Source organism: Pan paniscus, chromosome 10 (assembly GCF_029289425.2).
Source record: "Pan paniscus chromosome 10, NHGRI_mPanPan1-v2.0_pri, whole genome shotgun sequence".
In the NCBI taxonomy this organism is placed as follows: Eukaryota; Metazoa; Chordata; class Mammalia; order Primates; family Hominidae; genus Pan; species Pan paniscus.
Window position 1 is genome coordinate 37,842,735 of NC_073259.2, and position 20,368 is coordinate 37,863,102.

Genomic DNA, 20,368 nt, shown 5'->3' on the forward strand with positions numbered 1-20,368 from the left:
CGCCTCAGCTTGTCCTCGCCTTTCCCGCCCTCAGCATCCGCGGATACCCGCGCTCGTCGGACCCACGCGGAAGCATCCGCAGACTGTCGCAAGGTCCCACCGTCTTGCTCTCTCATTGGGCAACCTTACCCTTTCCCCGCCTCAATGTTTTTGCTTCCTCAGTGATTGGACCTGGGCATTGTCCATTCCAGCTGCCAGGCACCGCCCTCTCTCCACCCACTAGAACGCCACCCGGGTTCTCCTTCATCCCCAACGCTCCTCACCTAGCCACTGTCCTGAGGGTGCCCCTAACCCTGGAGCCAGCTTTAAAGGGGCAGGCCCCTTCTCCTGCCCCAGCCCCAGCCCCACCCACCGGGCCCCCATTCTCCGTCTTCCAGGTCCAGCGCTCCCTCACAGAACTCCCCCGCACCTTGTCTCGCTCGCTCCGCCCCTCCTTCCCAGCCACAGCTAGAGGTCCCGGGCGCACCTGCAGAGCCGGAGGCTTGCTGGGGGCATGCGCTCCATGAAGGCTCTGCAGAAGGCCCTGAGCCGGGCTGGCAGTCACTGCGGGCGAGGAGGCTGGGGTCACCCGAGCCGGAGCCCCCTCCTTGGCGGGGGCGTCCGGCACCACCTCAGTGAGGCCGCGGCGCAGGGCAGAGAGACGCCACACAGCCACCAGCCGCAGCACCAGGATCAGTAAGGCTCCTGGGACAGGGCAGGGGACGGGCTTTCCCCCACTCCCACTGTGGTTCTCGCTAGTTCCCGAGTGCCCTTCCAAGGCAGCGCCGCTCATCTCCCCTCTCCTCGCTCACTAGCCCTCGGTGCCTTTTCCTTTGGATGTGGGGCTTTGGGTGCGCCGCGCTCGGGCGGTAATCTGCCGTCTGCCTAGGAGTGCGTTCGGGCAAGCGGGTCCTGGGGATGGCGCCTGTCCAAGGTGCGCACTTAACCCGGATCACAGATGCGCGCCGAGTGTTGCTTGGCTCACGTGTCTGAGTGCAGGGCCGGCGCACGCCGCCAGTCCTCACCTTCCCTAGTCCTCGTGTGTATTTTAGGAGATGCGTGGGTGTGGAACAGCCTCCTGCCTCCGGTCCAGGTGTACTGGGGTCTGTGTGTTGTGTTTCTGCGTGTTCTCGGCAGGTAATGTGTGATGCGCGTGTATTATTGGTGCGCAGGTACGTGCATAAGTGTTGGGTGTGTGCGTAGCAGTGCTCCCTGAACAGCAGAATGGGGGGGAATTTCCAAACTGGTTGTTGAATGGGGAGAATATTTGTAATAGAGGAAAAGTCTTTAAGACGCAGATTTCCCAAACCAGAGCCAGTCAGAGCCTTTATTTGTGCTGCCCAGGCTCCAGAATCTAAAAGGTTCTCTTCCTTTGGGTGTTTCTTCCACCCAGGATGCCAAACCTTTATCTTCCCCACCGCCTAGGACACACTTGGTGGCTGAGCCTTTTTCTCCGAGACCCAGACGGTGCTGAGCAGGAAATCTTGTCCTCCCCAGAGGGCCAGCATAGACACTGTCCAAAGAGCCCCTGCTCTACTGTAGCAGGAACAGGAAATGGGCCATCTCCCTCGTCGCTGCCATCTCCCTGATGACACTCAGAAACATGGACACCATCAGTAAAGTAGCCAGACTGACACAACACTACCTCACCACTACTCGAGTCTCTGTCGTAAGGGACACCAATAGGTATTATTTATTATTAATGACATTATGCAGTACTTTTCTTTCTTTCTTTTTTGAGACGGAGTCTCACTCTGTCACACAGGCTGGAGTGCAGTGGCACCATCTTGACTCACTGCAATCTCCACCTCCTGGGTTCAAGTAATTCTCCTGCCTCAGCCTCTCGAATAGCTGGGATTACCTCGAGTAGCTGGGATTACAGGTGCGCGCCACCACAACCCGCTACTTTTTGTAGTTTTAGTAGAGACAGGGTTTCACCATGTTGGCCCTGCTGGTCTTGAACTCCTGACTTCAGGTGATCCGCCTGCCTCAGCCTCCCAAAGTGCTGCGATTACAGGCATGAGCCACCACGCCCGGCCCTTTTCTCTTTTTCATAGTCATGGTGTCTGCTTATCCATATTACACAGTACTTTCCCATCAGCTTCTTCTCAAAGAGACACAGAACATTTAAAGGATAAGCCCTCTCCCTCCTGTTCTAGTCTCCACCCCAACTTCCCCCCAGGTATTCACCATGGGAGAAATAATGGTGGGATACAGCAAAGGCTGAACTTCCCTCATCTGTCCGCCTTCTGCAGAGTAGGGAACTAGAGGTATCCCTGGTTCCCCACACACACACCTCCTTATCCAGTGGAGTCTGGTGATGGAAGTGTTTTTAGGGGACCTTGTTTCTTCTGCCCAGGGAACCCCCTATCATATCCTCGGACTGGTGCTCCCCAGGCAGAAAGGGTTGAGAGCACTGGAGAGTGATGTGCTCTGGCAGTGTGACACCATGATGGGGTGGGGTTCCTGTGTTTGGGGGAGGAAAGAGAGCAGCAAAGAGGAAATGCGCTGTTATTCAGGTTATTGTTTGTTTAATATTTAGCTATTTAGCTGTATTTATGACTTTTTTTTTTTTTTTTTTTTTTTTTTTTTTTTTGGAGACAGAGTCTCTTTGCCGCCCAGGCTGGAGTGCAGTGGCGCAATCTCGGCTCACTGCAACCTCTGCCTCAGCTTCCTGAGTAGCTGGGATTACAGGCACCCACCACTACGACTGGCTAATTTTTGTATTTTTAATAGAGATGGGGTTTCACCATGTTGGCCAGGCTGGTCTCAAACTCCTGACCTCAGATAATCCACCTGCCTCGGCCTCCCAAAGTGCTGGGATTATAGGCGTGAGCCACCATGCCGGGCCATATTTATGACTTTAAAAGAAACACAAGAGTATCAAGAGGAAAATATCCCAACACGAAGAAATGATAAATGTTTGAGATGATGGATATACTAATTACCCTTATCTGATCACTATAATTCTGTGTATTTAAACATTGCTATGCATCCCATAAACATATGTACAATTATGTTTCAATTAAAAAATATACAAATTTAGAGCCAGGCGCAGTGGCTCACACCTGTAATCCCAGCACTGTGGGTGGCCAAGGCAGGGGGATCACTTGAGCTCAGGAGTTCGAAATCAGCTTGGGCAGCATGGCAAAACCCTGTCTCTGCCAAAAAAAAAAAAAATACAGAAATTAACCAGGCATGGTGGCGCATGCCTGTAGTCCCAGCTACTTGGGAGACTGATGTGGGAGGATCACTTGAGCCCTGTAGGTCGAGGCTGTAGTGATCCATGATTGCACCACCACACTCCAGCCTAGGCAACAGAGTGAGACCCTGTCTCAAAAATAAATAAATAAGTTTATTACTTAAAAATTTTAAAAAGAAAGATCCCAGTATTAGAGATAACCAATTAATATTGTGATATATTCATATATATCCTATATATGTATATGTAATTTAACAAAAATGGGATAATAGTCATATTCTTGAACTCATCTTTTTCATTTATGAACAGCTTTTAATATCATCGAATGTGTATGACATTGTCATCTTGTCATTTTAAAAGATTCCATTGTTTGAGGTATCATAGTTTATATAACCAGTCTTCAATTTGGTTACTATATAGTCTTGTACACTTGTTCAATTATTTCATAAATTCCAAGGAAATTTTGCCCCCAGAGATAATTTGATGTCATTAATATCATGTATAGTCTTCTAGAGATATTTTATGCATAAAATACATGCTGATACTACTTAACCTTTTTTTATACAAATGGTATCCTATAAACATTGTTCCTATACCTTGCTTTTTTGGTATCATACTATACACATTGCTGTTGTACATTGCTTGTTTTCCCTCAACATTACATTGGTGATCCATCCATATCTGAGGGATATGCAGTTTTTTTAGGCTTGTGATACATTCAGTGGTATAGCATTATTTCCTGTCTTCTGTTGGCTTCCAGGCAGAGTCCTGCCTTCAAAGTGTTCCTATGTACTTTCCTTCTTGAGTTATCCCTCAGATAGCTTTTTTCCTCCTCTCCCCGCTATAGGCACTAGCTTCATTGTGACAACCGGATTTCCCCAGAAGCAGGAAAACTCTTCTGGTATTCCCTCTTCTGGTACTCCTCCTGACTCCAAACACACACATGCCTAGTCTATGCCAAGCTGTTTGAGTATTATTTTTTAATCCATTGTTTCAATAGATAATATATTCCATATGGTTCAAAATTCAAAATATACAAAAGATAGTGAAAAGTATCCTCCCATCCCTTTTTCCTGGCACCTATGTCATCTCTGTAGAAGGAGATGAATCAATCTTACCTATTTATGTATTTATGTATTTGAGATGGAGTCTCGCTCTGTTGCCCAGGCTGGAGAGCAGTGGCATAATCTCGGCTCACTGCAACCTCCGCCTCCTGGGTTCAAGCGATTCTCCAGCCTCAGCCTCCTGAGTAGCTGGGATTACAGGTGCGCGCCACCACACCCGGCTAATTCTTGTACTTTTAGTAGAGATGGGGTTTCACCATGTTGGTCAGGCTGGTCTCGAACTCCTTACCTCATGATCCGCCCACCTTAGGCTCCCAAAGTGCTGGGATTACAGGCATGAGCCACCATGCCCAGCCAGTCTTACCTATTTCTACCTAAATGGTCTTCTAGAAATATCCTGTGCCTGAATAAGCAAACACATATATATTTTTCCCTTTTAAACCTGTGCTTCAACCTGAGAAAACTGATATAAGAAAAAAAAGAAAAAACAAATGAAAAAATAAAGCTAGCACTAAAGAACTTACTCATGTAACCAAACACCACCTGTTCCCCAAAAACCTATTGAAATAAAAAATAAATTAAAAAATAAAAATAAATAAAACTGGGCATGGTGGCATACACCTATAGTCCCAGCTACTAGGGAGGCTGAGGCAGAAGGATCACTTGAGCCCAGGAGTTCAAGGCCAGCTTGAGCAATACAGCTAAACCCCATCTCTAAAAACAAACAAACAAACATAAATACTACCACACGCTTCTTTTAGTTAATATTATACTGTTCTACAGCACGCTTCTTTTAGTTAATATTATATCTTAGAGATAATTCCATATCAATTCTTAGAGCACACCCCAATTTCTTTTTTTTACACTGCATAATATTGCATTATATGAATATACCATAATTAATCAGTTCCCTATTGTTGCACATCAAGTTGTTTCTAATCTTACTATTACTAACAGTGTGATGAGGGCCGGGCGCGGTGGCTCACTCCTGTAATCCCAGCACTTTGGGAGGGGGAGGCGGGCGGATCACAAGGTCAGGAGTTCGAGACCAGCCTGGCCAACATGGTGAAACCCCGTCTCTACTAAAAATACAAAAATTAGCTGGGCGTGGTGGCACGTGCCTGTAATCCCAGCTACTTGGGAGGCTGAGGCAGGAGAATCACTTGAACCCAGGAGGCAGAGGCTACAGTGAGCCGAGATCACACCATTGCACTCCAGCCTGGGTGACACAGCAAGACTCCGTCTCAAAAAAAAAAAAAAGAAAGAAAGAAAAAGAAAAAAGAAAAAACAACAATGTGATGAATAATTGTAAATATGTTATTTTTGAGGTGTGTAAGTATACCTGTAGGATAAATCACTGAAAGTCAAATTACTGGGTCAAAGATCTTTGAAGGGTCTTAATCGCAACTAGCTGTCATATTTGGAAATAATCTGATAAAATAACTCTGCTTGGCTGGGTGCGGTGGCTCACGCCTATAATCCCAGCACTCTGGGAGGCTGAGGTGGGAGGATCACTTGAGTCCAGGAGTTTGAGATCAGCCTAGGCAACATAGTGAGACCCCTTTTCTACTTAAAAAAACAATAACTCTTCTAAATATTTTAACATATTAATGGAAATCTTGAAAACTAAGAAGTCTTCAGTACCTGGAATTTTAGGTGTTATAAGCCAGAGAGACTTTGGGACACAGGGACCTTGCTAGCAATACAACTTAGTAATTCTTATTGAAGACCCACTGTGTGCTAGGGACTTTGCTGAGTGCTAGGAAGACAAAGATGTATAAAACACAAAGACCTAACTGTGGAGCAAGGGAGATTCTTCTGTCAGTAAGATGGTGTGTTGTGTCAAACCGGCAGCATAAGCAATATCTGGAGGTTTGGGGAAGCCTTTACAGAGTTGGTGACATTTGATCTGGACTTTGAAGAATGAGCAGGACCATACTAAGCAAAGGTCATTCTATGCAGAAGTTACAGCATAAGCAAAGGCCAGGAAGCCTCACAGTTCCTGGCCCATTTTGGGGAACCATCTATATTGCCTGTTATATCTGGAGTATGGGCATGATGGGGAATAGGAAAGTTAAGTGGGCAGGTTTTATTTATTTTACTTTATTTTTTTTTTAAACAAAGTCTCACTCTGTCACCCAGGCTGGAGTGCAGTGGCACAATCTCGACTGACTATAACCTCCACCTCCCAGGCTCAGGCAATTCTCCTGCCTCAGCTTCCCAAGTAGCTGAGATTACAGAAGCCCACCACCACACCTGGCTAATTTTTGTATTTTTAGTAGAGACGGGGTTTTACCATGTTGGTCAGTCTGGTCTCGAACTCCTGACCTCAGGTGATCTGCCCGCCTTGGCCTCCCAAAGTGCTGGGATTACAGGTGTGAACCACCATGCCCGGCCAATTGGCAGGTTTTAAAGAGCTTTTGATGTCCTACCAAGTTTTTGTTTGTTTGTTTGTTTTGAGATGGAGTTTTGCTCTTTTTGCCCAGGCTGGAGTGTAATGGCGTGATCTCGGCTCACTGCAACCTCTGACTCCTGGGTTCAAGCAATTCTCTTGCCTCAGCTTCTGGAGTAGCTGGGATTACAGGCACATGCCACTATGCCCGGTTAATTTTGTATTTTTTAATAGAGACAGGGTTTCACCATGTTGGCCAGGCTGGTCTCAAACTCCTAACCTCAGGTGATCCACCTGCCTCAGCCTCCCAAAGTGCTGGGATTACAGGTGTGAGCCACCATGCCCAGCCTACTTCTTATTTCAAGCGCTTATTCTGTAGGCACTGGGGAGCTACCAAACGTTTTTGAGTAGAGAAATTACATTTGAGTTTAGAAAGATCACTGGCACATTTTGACTGGGCGTGGTGGCTCATACCTGTAATCCCAGCACTTTGGGAGACTGAGGCAGGCGGATCACGAGGTAAGGCGTTCGAGACCAGCCTGACTGAAATGGTGAAACCCCGTCTCTACTAAAAATACAAAAAAATTAGCCAGGCGTGGTGGTGCACACCTGTAATCCCAGCTACTCAGGAGGCTGAGGCAGGAGAATCGCTTGAACCCAGGAGGTGGAGGTTGCAGTGAACCGAGATCGCGCCATTGCGCTCCAGCCTGGGCGACAGAACCAGACTCCATCTCAAAAAAAAAAAAAAAAAGATCACTGGCACATTTTAGAAGGTGGATTGAGGCAACAAGAGCAAAACTCTGTCTCAAAAAAAAAAAAAAGATGGATTGAAAGTCAAGAGAGTGTAGTGGCAATTAGGTAATAGGGAATAAGGAGCTGATGATAAACATGATTTATTGAACATTTACTTTGTGTCAGGCAGTTTTTCACAGAATATTATCTTAAGCCTCACATCACCCAGGTGAAGTAGATATTACTACCCTTGTATTACAGATAGGAAGCAAGTTCAGCAATATTAAGCGACCTGCTCAAGATCACACAGCTATTAAGGGGCAAACTCTGGTCTACTACACCATGCTGGCACAGGGAAAAGGAGAAGAGAGGGTGGATTTGAGACATTATGAGGCAGATTCATCCAATGTTGGTGACCAACTAAGCATGGACTTAAGGTGTGGCAACTATCAAAATGATGCCACATTTCCAGCTTGGCATCCAGGTGGGTGGTAATGCTGTTAACCCAGGTGGGAAACAAGAGGAGAAGAAGAGGGAAGGAAGTGAGATGACTCAGGTTTGGACATATTTTTCAGTGCTTGTGGGGAACCTATAGGTGGAAGTGTGAGAAGGGAGCTAAAAATAAAGATCTGAAGGTCAGGAGTAAAAGCTAGAGAAAAGATCTACAACTTCTTAGGACAGACATGAAAGTTAGATTTATAGGGATAGATCAGATGGCTTAAGGAGGAGGCATAGAATGAGGACACTCACCTACTTATAAGCCCATGTTGCAGAAGGAGGAGCAGGTAGCAGTTCTCAGGCCCCACTTTCCTCACCATTCTCTGCCCCCAAACAGTGATTCATCAGAAAGTGGCATGCTGTCCCGCCTGGGTGATTTGCTCTTTTACACTATTGCTGAAGGACAGGAACGAATCCCTATCCACAAGTTCACCACTGTAAGTTGCCCTCTACCTGTTCAGGATCCTAATTCCTTAAGATCTCTGAAAAGTGGGGAAAGGAGGGTATGACAAGTGCAGGGCAGCTAATGGGTTGCTACATGAGGGTGAAGCATACAGATGGATGAGAATCCAGATGTCTAGGCTGACAAGACAAGCCCATCCCTGCCCCAGGGTCAGAAGATTAAACCCTCTGGAAAAAGGACAGGAAACCCTTGTTAGCCTTCAGAGCTACTCCATCCCCTCCTTTCTTATTCTCCAAACCCATTTGTTCCACCTATTGTAGTGGTTGGGGTTCAGCTAATTGGGTATCCAGTGGGAAAGATTATGAGGAGTACATCACTGTCCTTGTAGCTGACCTTTCTGGCCTCTTCTTTCCTCTAAAGGCACTAAAGGCCACTGGACTGCAGACATCAGATCCTCGGCTCCGAGACTGCATGAGCGAGATGCACCGCGTGGTCCAAGAGTCCAGTAGTGGTGGCCTCTTGGACCGAGATCTCTTCCGAAAGTGAGGGCCCCAGAAACAAGGGCACTGCTCTCTGAAAACTGTCCTGTGGACATAGACTCTCAGAGCAGGGAGGAATTTGGGAATTGTATAGTTCAATTCCTCATTTTATTACTTATTACATAAGTTATACATGAATACTCATCATAAGAGTTCAAACAATATAGAAATACATGTTCTCCTTTCCCTCCCTACTCAATCCCTGTCCTCTTTTCCCAGAAGTAAATATTAGCAGATTAGTGGGTATCTTCTAGATAATGTCCTATGTACTGACATACATACATGAATATATATATACTTTTATGATTTAGGATTTTTTAAATATCAAGGTAACATACATACATATTATGCTGGTATTTATTTTTTTTCTCATATCCCAAGACATAGTGTCTTTCCACATCATTAAAACCCCTCATTTTAGAGGTACGGAAACTAAGACCTAGAAAGGTAAACTGATTTGCCAAAGGTAACAGAGCTGTTGATCCCAAACCTGAAGACCACTCAACCTTCTTTATTCCCAATTTCCGTGGCTCCAGAGTGAGTCCCAGCTGCATTTCTCTAGCCCCCTAATCCAATCGTGTCTGGGATCCAGGTGTGTGAGCAGCAACATTGTGCTCCTGACCCAGGCATTCCGAAAGAAGTTTGTCATTCCTGATTTTGAGGAGTTCACGGGCCATGTGGATCGAATCTTTGAGGATGTCAAAGAGCTCACTGGAGGCAAAGTGAGAGTCAGGGGACTAAGGGAGGGGTCAGGGACCTGGGCCAGATTTTTTTTTTTTTTTTTTCTGAGACAGAGTTTTGCTCTGTCACCCGGGCTGGAGTGCAATGGTGCAATCTCAGCTCACTGCAACCTCCACCTCCCGGGTTCAAGCGATTCTCCTGTCTCAGCCTCCCGAGTAGCTGGCATACACCACCATGCCCGACTAATTTTTGTATTTTTAGTAGAGATGGGGTTTTGCCATATTGGCCAGGCTGGTCTTGAACTCCTGATCTCAAGTGATCCACCCACCTCGGCCTCCCAAAGTGCTGGGATTACAGGCATGAGCCACCACACCTAGATATACCTCGCTTCTCAGAGATTTCTTGGGGCTGGGAATCCTATGAATGAGAGATGAGAAGCAGAACTTCTGTAAATGGTGACATGGCTTCATGTGTTTCTATACGCGATTCCTAGAGCAGGTGAGGGAATCAAGATCGAATAGAGCCTTCAAAGGGATTTATAGGGTAACTGAGCCTAAGAACCAAAAGGGGAAGGTTGTCTCAGAATTCTCCTTTTTTAACTTCCATTGGCTTTACTGCTATCTCTACAGGATTGCGAATACACAAAGATATGGCCTTCTAGGACTTAAGGCTCGGGCATTTCTGGGAGCAACAGGCAGGAGGGAACCCCTCTGCCCTATAGAAGACAGAATTTTAGCTTTTATCTAAAAGATTCTCTTGACCCTCAACCTCAACTCTGTTCCTCTTCTCCACATCCATCTCCCTTTTCTCTACCCACTCATGTCCAGGTGGCAGCCTACATCCCTCAGCTGGCCAAGTCAAACCCAGACCTGTGGGGTGTCTCCCTGTGCACTGTGGATGGTCAACGGTGAGATGCTGGGCAAGAGGAAGGGGAGGCAGGGCACAGGTGCCGAACACAGGCCAACCCCTTTCATGGCATCTGTCTGCCTCCAGGCACTCTGTGGGCCACACAAAGATCCCCTTCTGCCTGCAGTCCTGTGTGAAGCCCCTCACTTATGCCATCTCCATAAGCACCCTAGGCACTGACTACGTGCACAAGTTTGTGGGCAAAGAGCCAAGTGGCCTGCGCTACAACAAGCTCTCCCTCAATGAGGAAGGTGAGCACTACCAAGGCTCAGACCGTACTTACAGCTGTCCCCTTCTCCTTATCCCCACCCCATCTCCCAGCCTTTTTTGTTTCTCTGCCCTTCCTGATTAGCCCTGTCATGCCTTTCTCCCTAGCAGTCTTTCTTGTCTAACCCACAAAGTGAGCGGGCTGTCAGGGAGGCTTTGTTCAGTGGCTAAGACTCTTGGTTTGTATTTCCCCAGGAATCCCCCATAACCCCATGGTCAATGCTGGTGCCATTGTTGTCAGCTCCCTGATCAAGGTCAGTGCCACCTTAACCTTCTGATAGGTATCATCCTCTAAGCTCCTGTGTTCCTGTATCCCTCATATTTGTTCAGCTCTCCAGGGAGACTGGTGGGGCTCTGATTCCTTTGAGGGTCCCCAGAAGGCACATGAGGCACAGCAGGGACCCACATGTTATGCTGACAATGTCAGTATAAGAGACTGCACCACCTCCGTCATCCCCACTCAGTACTGTTCCCTGCCCCCACCCATGAGTCTAGAGCCTAGAGCTTTCTGACCCTTAGAGAAGTGAGCAGGTCCTGACCCCTGCCTAGGACCAAGGGCCAAATGCCAGAGACAAGGGGAGGACAGCACTATTGGGCACTGATTGGCCACTTCTGGGTGTGGGACACCTGCAGGCAAGGGTGAATGGCCAGGCCAGGGCAGTTATTCACGTCACCTGGAACTGTGAGTTGGCCTTGAACAGGGTGTCAGACTAGCCCATCAGCTGTAGGTCTCCCAGGGCTTGAGCAAGAACCTGGGAGCAGCTGGGCAGCAACACCCTGGAGCCAATCACAGCCCCTCCTGGGGAAGGTGGTGTTAGGAATCCTCCCCTCAGGGACTCAGGTATCAGAGTCCCTGTGGTATTGACTCTGTAGTTGACACATGAGTAAGCAATGAGTCTGGGTGAGAAAACGAGGCTGAGTCTCTCCCCTTGTTCTGTGATGGCTCCATCTACAAACCTGTATCTGGGACCTGCCTCATCCCATTCCCATCTAAGTAGGACCTTTTTTAAAAAATATAGAGGCGAGGCGCGGTGGCTCACGCCTGTAATCCCAACACTTTGGGAGGCCGAGGTGGGCAAATCACAAGGTCAGGAGATCGAGACCATCCTGGCTAGCACGGTGAAACCCCGTCTCTACTAAAAATACAAAAAATTAGCCAGGCTTGGTGGTGGGCACCTGTGGTCCCAGCTGCTCGGGAGGCTAAGGCAGGAGAATGGTATGAACCTGGGAGGCGGAGCTTGCAGTTGAGCCGAGATCCTGCCACTGCACTCCAGCCTGGGCGACAGAGCAAGACTCCATCTCAAAAAAAAAAAAAAAAAAAAAAAAATTGAGGCAGGGTCTCTCCTATGTTGCCTAGGCTGGTCTCAAACCCCTGGTCTCAAGCAATCCTCCTGCCTCAGCCCCCCAAATTGCTGAGATTACAGGCATGAACCATCATGCTGGCCAATGGGATAGAGTAAAGCTCCAGCATGGGGTGTAAGGAATGGGGATGGAGATCAGGGATAGGGTGGGGCTAGGAGACAGGATTCGAGTCAGGAAAATGAACGTGGGAGTCAGGGATGAGGGTTTGGATTGAGAATGGAAGTGGGATGGCCCAGCAAGCTGGCTCATGCCTGTAATCCGAGCTACTTGGAGGCTGAAGTGGGAGGATCGCTTGAGCCTGGGAGGTCAAAGCTGCAGTGAGCCATGATCGTGCCACTGCACTCCAGCCTGGGTGACAAGGGTGACAAAGCAAGACTGTCTCAAAAAAAAGAAAGAGAAAGAGAGGAGCCAATGGAAGTGCGGTGTTTTCAGAAGGATAAAAAAAGGGCCATTATAAAATTGAACACATTTGCAGCAGCAGGACCAGACTAACACTAGAACTCCACTAGATCCTTCTGACCCTTCCCTCTGTCATCCTCCTACACTTAGAATGCTGACATCTCTCTCTTTCTCTGCAGATGGACTGTAACAAAGCAGAGAAGTTTGATTTTGTAAGTTCCCTTGCTACTTAGCCCCTGGCTGCATTTCTCCATGGCATGCTGTCCTCTCCAGCTGCCCCAGTGGCTCTCTAACCCCACTACCAGGTGCACCAGCCCATACTAGAAGCCTTATTTCCAGAAATGTGGAAACCTGCTGGCCTCAGAGAGGAAAGCCTCTTGACAAGACCTGAGTTCAGAAGGGCTAGTCAACCTGTGAGGTATTAATAGAGCTTCTTAACCAAGTGGAGCCTCAATGTCCCTTTTTCTCTTCCAGGTGTTGCAGTATCTCAACAAAATGGCTGGGAATGAATACATGGGTTTCAGCAATGCCACGTAAGTTCCTACTCAGAGGACTGACTGAAAGCATTGTGGTGTATGTGTGTGTACTTAGGATGGGGACAAGAGGAATGGGGGAGAGAGAATCTTAGGAGGAAGAAATCCCAGGGGAACTTTGGCCCTCCAGCTTCCTCTGAGTCCCTTCATAAACATTTGTTTATCTTGTAAAATAATTTGTTCCATTTCTAATTAGTACATAATGAGAGAGGCAGTGTGATGGTTTGTGCCTAAGCCCTTTCTTGCCAAGACTTTCAAAGCCAAAAACTTCACCAGTTTTCCTAGATGACTAGACAGTTTGGGGTGTTTGGTTTGGGTTTACTTTATAACAAAACTATGCTGAGTGTTTGCTCAGGTTCAGAAATTTCCTCTAATATTACTGTGAGAAGTTATAAAGGGGTTCATTTAGTTTGTGGTGTGATGTAGTTCTGTCTCTCCAGGGAAGGTAATTTTCCCCCTTCTCCCAACACCCACTCCTCCAACTTCAAGTACTAAATTGGGTGTTTGCTTCAGATTCCAGTCAGAGAAGGAAACAGGGGATCGGAATTATGCCATCGGCTATTATCTCAAGGAAAAGAAGGTAACCAGAAGAGGCCGGAAGAGAAAGTCCCTGGGAATTCTGCTGCTAGTGGAAGGGCAGTAGGGGTTGGGGGCTTCAGCTGAGACCCTGACAGTGTGAAAGGGCTGATGTCCTGAAGAGAAATGCTCTCCCCTCTCTTCCTTGCAGTGCTTTCCTAAGGGGGTGGACATGATGGCTGCCCTTGATCTCTACTTCCAGGTAAGAAAACATTGCTCAGGGCCGAGGGAACAGGACAGACTGTCCTTGCCCTTGCCCTACACCTGAGGGTCCCATGTGCAGGTTCACATCACATCTTCACCTATTCTTTGTTTTCATAGCTGTGCTCTGTGGAGGTCACTTGTGAATCAGGCAGTGTCATGGCAGCCACCCTCGCCAATGGTGGGATCTGCCCCATCACAGGCGAGAGTGTGCTGAGTGCTGAAGCAGTGCGCAACACCCTCAGCCTCATGCATTCCTGCGGCATGTATGACTTCTCTGGCCAGTTTGCCTTCCACGTGAGTTTCTGGCTCTGCTATCCATCTGTCATGAGCCCAGTGCTAAGAAGAGAGAACACTGACTCTCTCAAGATAGAGGTGGAAGCTTGCTCCTGCCTCTCATTCACTAACTTCCAGGAAGGCAATTAGGTTGAGACTCCTTAGACGAGTTTCTCAAAAACACCAAGTTCCTCGAATATATAAAGAGATGTCTTTGGGAGGCCGAGGCAGGTGGATCACCTGAGGTCAGGAGTTCGAGACCAGCCTGACCTACATGGTGAAACCCCATCTCTACTAAATACAAAAAATTAGCCGGGGGTGGTGGTGTGCACCTGTAATCCCAGCTACTTGGGAGGCTGAGGCAGGAGAAGTGCTTGAACCTGGGAGGCAGAGGTTGCACTGAGCCGAGATTGTGCCATTACACTGTAGCCTGGGCAACAAGAGCAAAACTCCATCTCAAAAAAAAAAGAAAAAGAAAAAGAAAAAAAAACCAACCAGAGGTGTTGCAGCTCCTGAATTGTGCTTCACATTGCTGGCTCTTCTCCTTGGGGTCTCAGCTTAGATGTCATTTCCAAAGAAAGACTTTTCTGACCACCCTATCTCACGTGGCCCCCCTCTACCTCTATTTACAGCACCCTACTTCTCACTATTTATCACAATTACTTTAAAAAATTACGTGTCTATTTATTTACCTGTTTATTACCTATCTCCTAACACCAGAATGGAAGTTCCTAGTTCTAGCACAGCATCTAGCACAGAATGCTGTAAGTATTTCAAAAAATATTTTCTAGCTGAATCAATGAATTTAAGAGAAGGAAAGGACAGGAGTAATAAAAGAAGCTAATTAACAAGCCAAAAGGTTGAGGTGGATTGTGGTCATGCAGTCATTTGTAAACTTGTTAAGAGTACAGCCTAACTTGTTTATTTTCTGATTTGGGGCACACCCACTTTATCCTCAGCTTCAGTTCTGTTCCCCAGGTGGGCCTGCCAGCCAAGTCAGCTGTATCAGGAGCCATCCTCCTGGTGGTACCCAATGTCATGGGAATGATGTGCCTGTCACCCCCATTGGACAAGCTGGGGAACAGCCATAGGGGGACCAGCTTCTGCCAGGTGAGATGCTTTGCATGTAGTACTTACTATTTTTGAAGCAATAAATTTGTTTAATGGTACCACTTTTACTGTAATAAAGCAATTTTGAGCTCCTACTAAGTGTAAGGAGTAAATAAACAATATATTTGGCTTACAATTCTAGAAGTTGGTGTCTCTCTTCAATTTCCACAACTATGACAACCTGAGGCACTGTGCTCGGAAGTTAGACCCACGGCGTGAAGGGGCAGAAGTTCGGGTAAGGAAAACTCCAGGTGACTTGTAAGAATATTTCAAAGGCCAGGTGCGGTGGCTCACGCCTGTAATCCCTGCACTTTGAGAGGCCAAGGCGGGCGGATCACGAGGTCAGGAGATCAAGACCATCCTGGATAACACGGTGAAACCTGGTCTCTATTGAAAATACAAAAAATTAGCCAGACGTGGTGGCACGCGCCTGTGGTCCCAGCTACTTGGGAGGCTGAGGCAGGAGAATCGCTTGAAACCGGGAGGCAGAGGTTGCAGTGAGCCAAGACCGCGCGCCACTACACTTCAGCCTGAACGACAGAGCGAGACTCCGTCTCAAAAAAAAAAAAAAAAAAAGAATATTTCAGAGTAGCATATTCCATAACACTTCAGCAATACCCTTGGACTAAGCATCCATGGAGGAGGGTCACAGGGCACAGCTGGCACAGGTGAGTTCAATTAATGTCATGTGGGTATGATTTGTGTTCCAGAACAAGACTGTGGTCAACCTGTTATTTGCTGCCTATAGTGGCGATGTCTCAGCTCTTCGAAGGTAATGCTACTGTGACCAAATATACACAATAAAATACTCCTGGTCAGAGATTTTACTAGGAGGCAGCATAACAAAATAGTTAAGTGCTTCAGCTTTGGAATTAGAATGGATATAGATTGCATTTAAATGAAATTTTTTTAAAAAAGATTTTTTTAAAAAAAGTAAACTGCCTGCTCTATGATAATTAATGTTAGCCATTGTTATTGAGTGTTAAGAGCAGTGTCCTAGGAAGTAGGTACCCTGCCTCAAATGGGCACTTACCACAGGTAGGCAGTGAGTGATATTTCTGGAAGGATCACATTCCCATCTCTCTAATATGAGTATAACAGTCTCATCTGGATATGGAAAAAAGATTATTCAGAGCCAACAAATCTGGCTATAGGCTGTTTCACTTTCTCTGAAACTCATCCAGTCTGACACCAGTTCACAAAGAACACCTGTGATTCCAGTCTGATCTAGGCAACTCTAGCTGCTTTCCCACTACCCTCAGGTTTGCCTTGTCAGCCATGGATATGGAACAGAAAGACTATGACTCGCGCACAGCTCTGCATGTTGCTGCAGCTGAAGGTACTGAAGGGTTAAGGAGGGGAGGAGGAGGGTAATCATAAGACCCTTTCTTTTTCACCAAAAGTACCTTCATTATATGTGCCCTCAAGGTTATAGGGGCAGCAACTAGTTTTATCTAGACACCCTTCGGTTTGCAGCTAGACTATGACTGAGTGCTGCAGGGTACAAAATGGGAAGAGGCCTTTTCCCCTCCCCTCTTGGTAAAGACTTCAGTGGCTAAGTGTCTGCACCAAAGGGTTCAAGACCTGCGCCTTCTCATTTTCCTTCTGCCCATATTCCTAGGACACATCGAAGTTGTTAAATTCCTGATCGAGGCTTGCAAAGTGAATCCTTTTGCCAAGGACAGGTGAGGAATAGGCTAAAAGTGGAGGAGGGTGGGCACAGCTTCTCCACCTACCCTCCAGCCACCATGCAAATATATACAACCACCACACTCTCCACGTCTCCTTTGCCTGATCATATCATTATTCCTCTCAGGTGGGGCAACATTCCCCTGGATGATGCTGTGCAGTTCAACCATCTGGAGGTGGTCAAACTGCTTCAAGATTACCAGGACTCCTACACACTCTCTGAGACTCAGGCTGAGGCAGCAGCTGAGGCCCTGTCCAAAGAGAACTTAGAAAGCATGGTATGAGCACAGGTCATGGACAGCCCCTGCTCAAGAAAAAGCATGAGCTGGCCACACATGTAATCCATAACCACCAAAAATACTATGGAGAGCTACACTGCTTCAGTGGGGACCAAGCAGTAATTTGGTGACTTAGGCTAGTGCTTTCTATGGGAGTCAAAATACCCCATTCCCTCAGCAGACAGAGTACAGAGAAGGGCCTCAGAGGACACCTGCAGTAGAGCTATCCAGAGAGAATGGGCTTCAAGGTACAGCCTAATGGCTTGCCCCACTCAAAACCATCCCAGCTCTTCACCCAGGTCTCCTCTTCCTCTCCCTGAAGAAACCATCATGAGAGAGATACTCTGGTGGAGGGACTCTAGCTACCATGCACATGTACATATCCACAGAATATGGGAAGTGGGAATGGCTATATACATGGCTTTAGTAGTCTGGAGAAATCTACTCCCCTTGGCCAGGACATGCTGCTGCTACTGCTAACAGCCAATTTTATAGACAGAGAAAGTATTTTGTGTTCAAATAAACTTTAATTACCAAATCATTTTTGCTAAACCCAGTCCTTCTTTCTTCCCTAGGGGTATCTAGCTTCATCACCATCATAGAAGGTAGAAAAAGATGGAATCACAGGGTCAAAGCACAGCTTCTCTACCTACCCTACCAAACAGTACATATTCACTTACCCCACCAGGTTTTTCTCAACTCCAAATACTGCTTTAGGTTAAGTGTATTCTGCTGCCAAGGGAAGCGTAGGTTTGAGTCTAAACAGGCTCTGAAACAGATTGTGCAAAACCTCAGGCCTCCTTCCTTCCTCGGGAAGTTCCAACTGTGGCAGAAATGAAGATGGAATTTCTCAAGAATAAACAGTTTTGGCCGGGTGTGGTGGCTCACGCCTGAAATCCCAGCACTTTGGGAGGCGAAGGTGGGCTGATCACATGAGGCCAGGAGTTCGAGACCAGCCTGGCCAATATGGTGAAACCCCATCTCTACTAAAAATATAAAAATTAGACGGGCATGGTGGCACACACCTGTAATCCCAGCTACTCAGGAGGCTGAGGCACAAGAGTCGCTTGAACCCAAAAGGCAGAGTTTGCAGTGAGCCAAGATCATGCCACTGCACTCCAGCCTGGGTGACAGAGTGATACTCTGTCTCAAAAAATAAATAAATAGTTTCTAGCACTCATCCCCTAGATATCGCCCAAGTGTCTCTCTTCCCCTTTGGTCAAGGTTATAACTGGGATAATGATTATGACAGACTGGCTGGGTGTCAGAGGTACAGATTTAAGGTAGATGGACTCAGGGTAAGGATAGCTACAGCTGTGTGGGGCTGAAGGTCTGTGGCACTGAGCTACTGGGGAAGGAGGGCTCTGTTTTCATTTTGACACACTGAGTTAATAAAGCACTTACTGAGGGAGCCAGAGCCCAAACTCTAAATGTGCTGTAGAAAAAGGGCCAAGTCATTGACTGCACCACTCCTTCAGCCAGAGGTAGAAAGGATTTACTCTTCAGCGATCTGGTAGAGCCCCAAGAACAAGTTACATGTGGACAAAGGGAGGGAGAGGTATCATGGTGATTAATAAATTCAAACAAAGCTGAATGATAAGACCCCAGGATGGAATACAGTCTGAGAAAGGCCTGGGCAAAGGGAGGCAGAGGGACTGAAGGAAGCAGGTCAGGGAAGATACACCCATGGTAGCCTAGGAAATTGGCAGTAGTTGGTGGGTGGGGAAAAGGAGGGTTTGGCTGTATGCCTAGCTTTCACAAGGTAGGGGATGAGGAAGATGATTATGATATTGCACAGAGGATCCAACACTGAATTGTGGGAGCTAGAGGTTGCTTGAGGCAAAGTAAAAAGGCTTCAGACACTTTCAAAAGGAGGCTGGCCAAAGGCGTGATTAGGGACTCCAGTAATGGACATACTAGAGGCCCTCGGGCACCTCAAGCCCTGAATGGGTCAGCAGCTCCCCATCCCAGAGAGCAAAGGCAGGCACCACTGGACCCCGGAAATCTGTCTGTAGCGTGTGAACCACAGAGACCTGGCTCACATCCACCAGGCTCAGCTTCTGGGCCTCATACTCCAGCAACAGCCCCACCTTCTCTGGCTGCCCAATACCCTCAACTGGGGCTTTCTCGTTGGCCAACATGGTGTACCACTTGCGCTGGGCATAGGTGAACACCCAGGAACGATCATCAACACCAATGCAGCTATCCCGGGACATGTCCACATCTGCCACTCCTATCCGGAACTGCTGGGAGCGCTTCACTGTCACTTCCCAGTAGTGTCTGCCACTGGTGACCGCTGTGTCTGCCAGCACCACTGCCCACTCCCGGAAGCGCTCCACATTCAAGGCCACCTTGGTGGGCTCCAATCCCACCAAGCCATATTTGACACCCGTATCATCTCTGAAGAGTGCCAGGCTGCTGTGGGCGGTTTTTTCTTCCAGTTTGAAACTGACGCCTGCGGGCAGAGCAAAAAGACGGGATAATAACAGGGGCTAGAACCCTAGGGCTGGTGATATATTCAGATCTGAGGCAGGCAGCCATGATACACGAGCAACTAGGGAAGAGTCAGAATGCCAAGCGGGCAAGAGAGTCGCGAGGTCGCTTTACTACGGATAGCTCACGGAGCTGAAAAACTCGGATTGAGTAAGTCCCGGAATTTAAAGAAACCAAATGGTATCACAGGTTTGGAATCTCGAGACCAAGGCAGGTAAGGAAGGAAAAGACCCAAGAGGGTTGGAGTTGCTTCTCGGAGTGGGGTCTGGGAATAATAGACGGCAGCCATTCTGGAGGTAAAAGAGTAAAAACAGATAATCCTACCTCTCTGGGCCTCTGTGGAGGCAACTCCCAATCGTTTGGCTCCCCAGCGGCACAAGCGCAAAGAACGTGCAAAAACCAGCGCCATCTTGCGCCTTGGATGAACCGGGCACGCCTCCCGCTTACAGACACAGCCATCTGCTCGCCCGCTCCCCTAGCACGTGGTGCGCGAGGGGCGGCCGCGCAGTGTTATGACGTAGAGCGACGCCCGGGGACGGGCGGCCGCCAAGGTAGTGGTTTCTGTTCTGTTTCTACCCGCGGTTAATGCTGCTTATTCAGTTTTTCTGCGTAGACGAACGCTGCTCACATTTGAACTACGTAAAACTTTTAGAGATATAGTGTAGCCAGATGCTTAGAAGTATAGATTTTAAAATTAGACAGTACTGTAATTAGCTTTGATCCCGGCTTCACTGTGTGAGTTTGGGCAACTCACTCCACTTTTCTGAGCCTTAGTGTTCTAATTTATA

The 20,368-nt window shown here is 47.5% G+C and overlaps 2 protein-coding genes across 10 annotated transcripts; one reads left to right on the forward strand and one right to left on the reverse strand.

Annotated features, from left to right (window-relative positions):
- The first annotated feature begins 207 nt into the window (after positions 1-207).
- GLS2 (glutaminase 2) lies at positions 208-18,869 on the forward strand. Of its 9 annotated transcripts, XM_008978585.3 has the most exons (19): positions 539-675; positions 1,405-1,665; positions 8,205-8,304; positions 8,691-8,812; positions 9,402-9,531; positions 10,318-10,397; positions 10,484-10,647; positions 10,859-10,917; positions 12,604-12,636; positions 12,899-12,957; positions 13,471-13,537; positions 13,685-13,735; positions 13,855-14,031; positions 14,989-15,120; positions 15,263-15,355; positions 15,831-15,892; positions 16,383-16,459; positions 16,742-16,805; positions 16,937-18,869. In XM_008978585.3, the coding sequence occupies exons 2-19, from the start codon at positions 1,568-1,570 to the stop codon at positions 17,091-17,093; spliced, it is 1,725 nt and encodes a 574-aa protein (XP_008976833.1). In that variant the 5' UTR covers positions 539-675; positions 1,405-1,567; the 3' UTR covers positions 17,094-18,869. The 9 variants fall into 9 exon arrangements, with proteins under 9 accessions (XP_034791536.1, XP_063449487.1, XP_003824959.1 ...); XM_003824911.4 differs by lacking the exon at positions 1,405-1,665 and having other exon boundaries at positions 209-675; XM_008978584.6 differs by lacking the exons at positions 539-675; positions 1,405-1,665 and adding an exon at positions 724-1,116.
- Positions 17,595-20,066, reverse strand: SPRYD4 (SPRY domain containing 4). The gene is made up of 2 exons (XM_003824913.4): positions 19,905-20,066; positions 17,595-19,542 (listed from the first exon to the last, which is right to left on the reverse strand). Exons 1-2 carry the CDS (start codon positions 19,987-19,989, stop codon positions 19,004-19,006), a joined length of 624 nt encoding a protein of 207 aa, XP_003824961.1. The 5' UTR covers positions 19,990-20,066; the 3' UTR covers positions 17,595-19,003.
- Between the last annotated feature and the right edge of the window lie 302 nt (positions 20,067-20,368).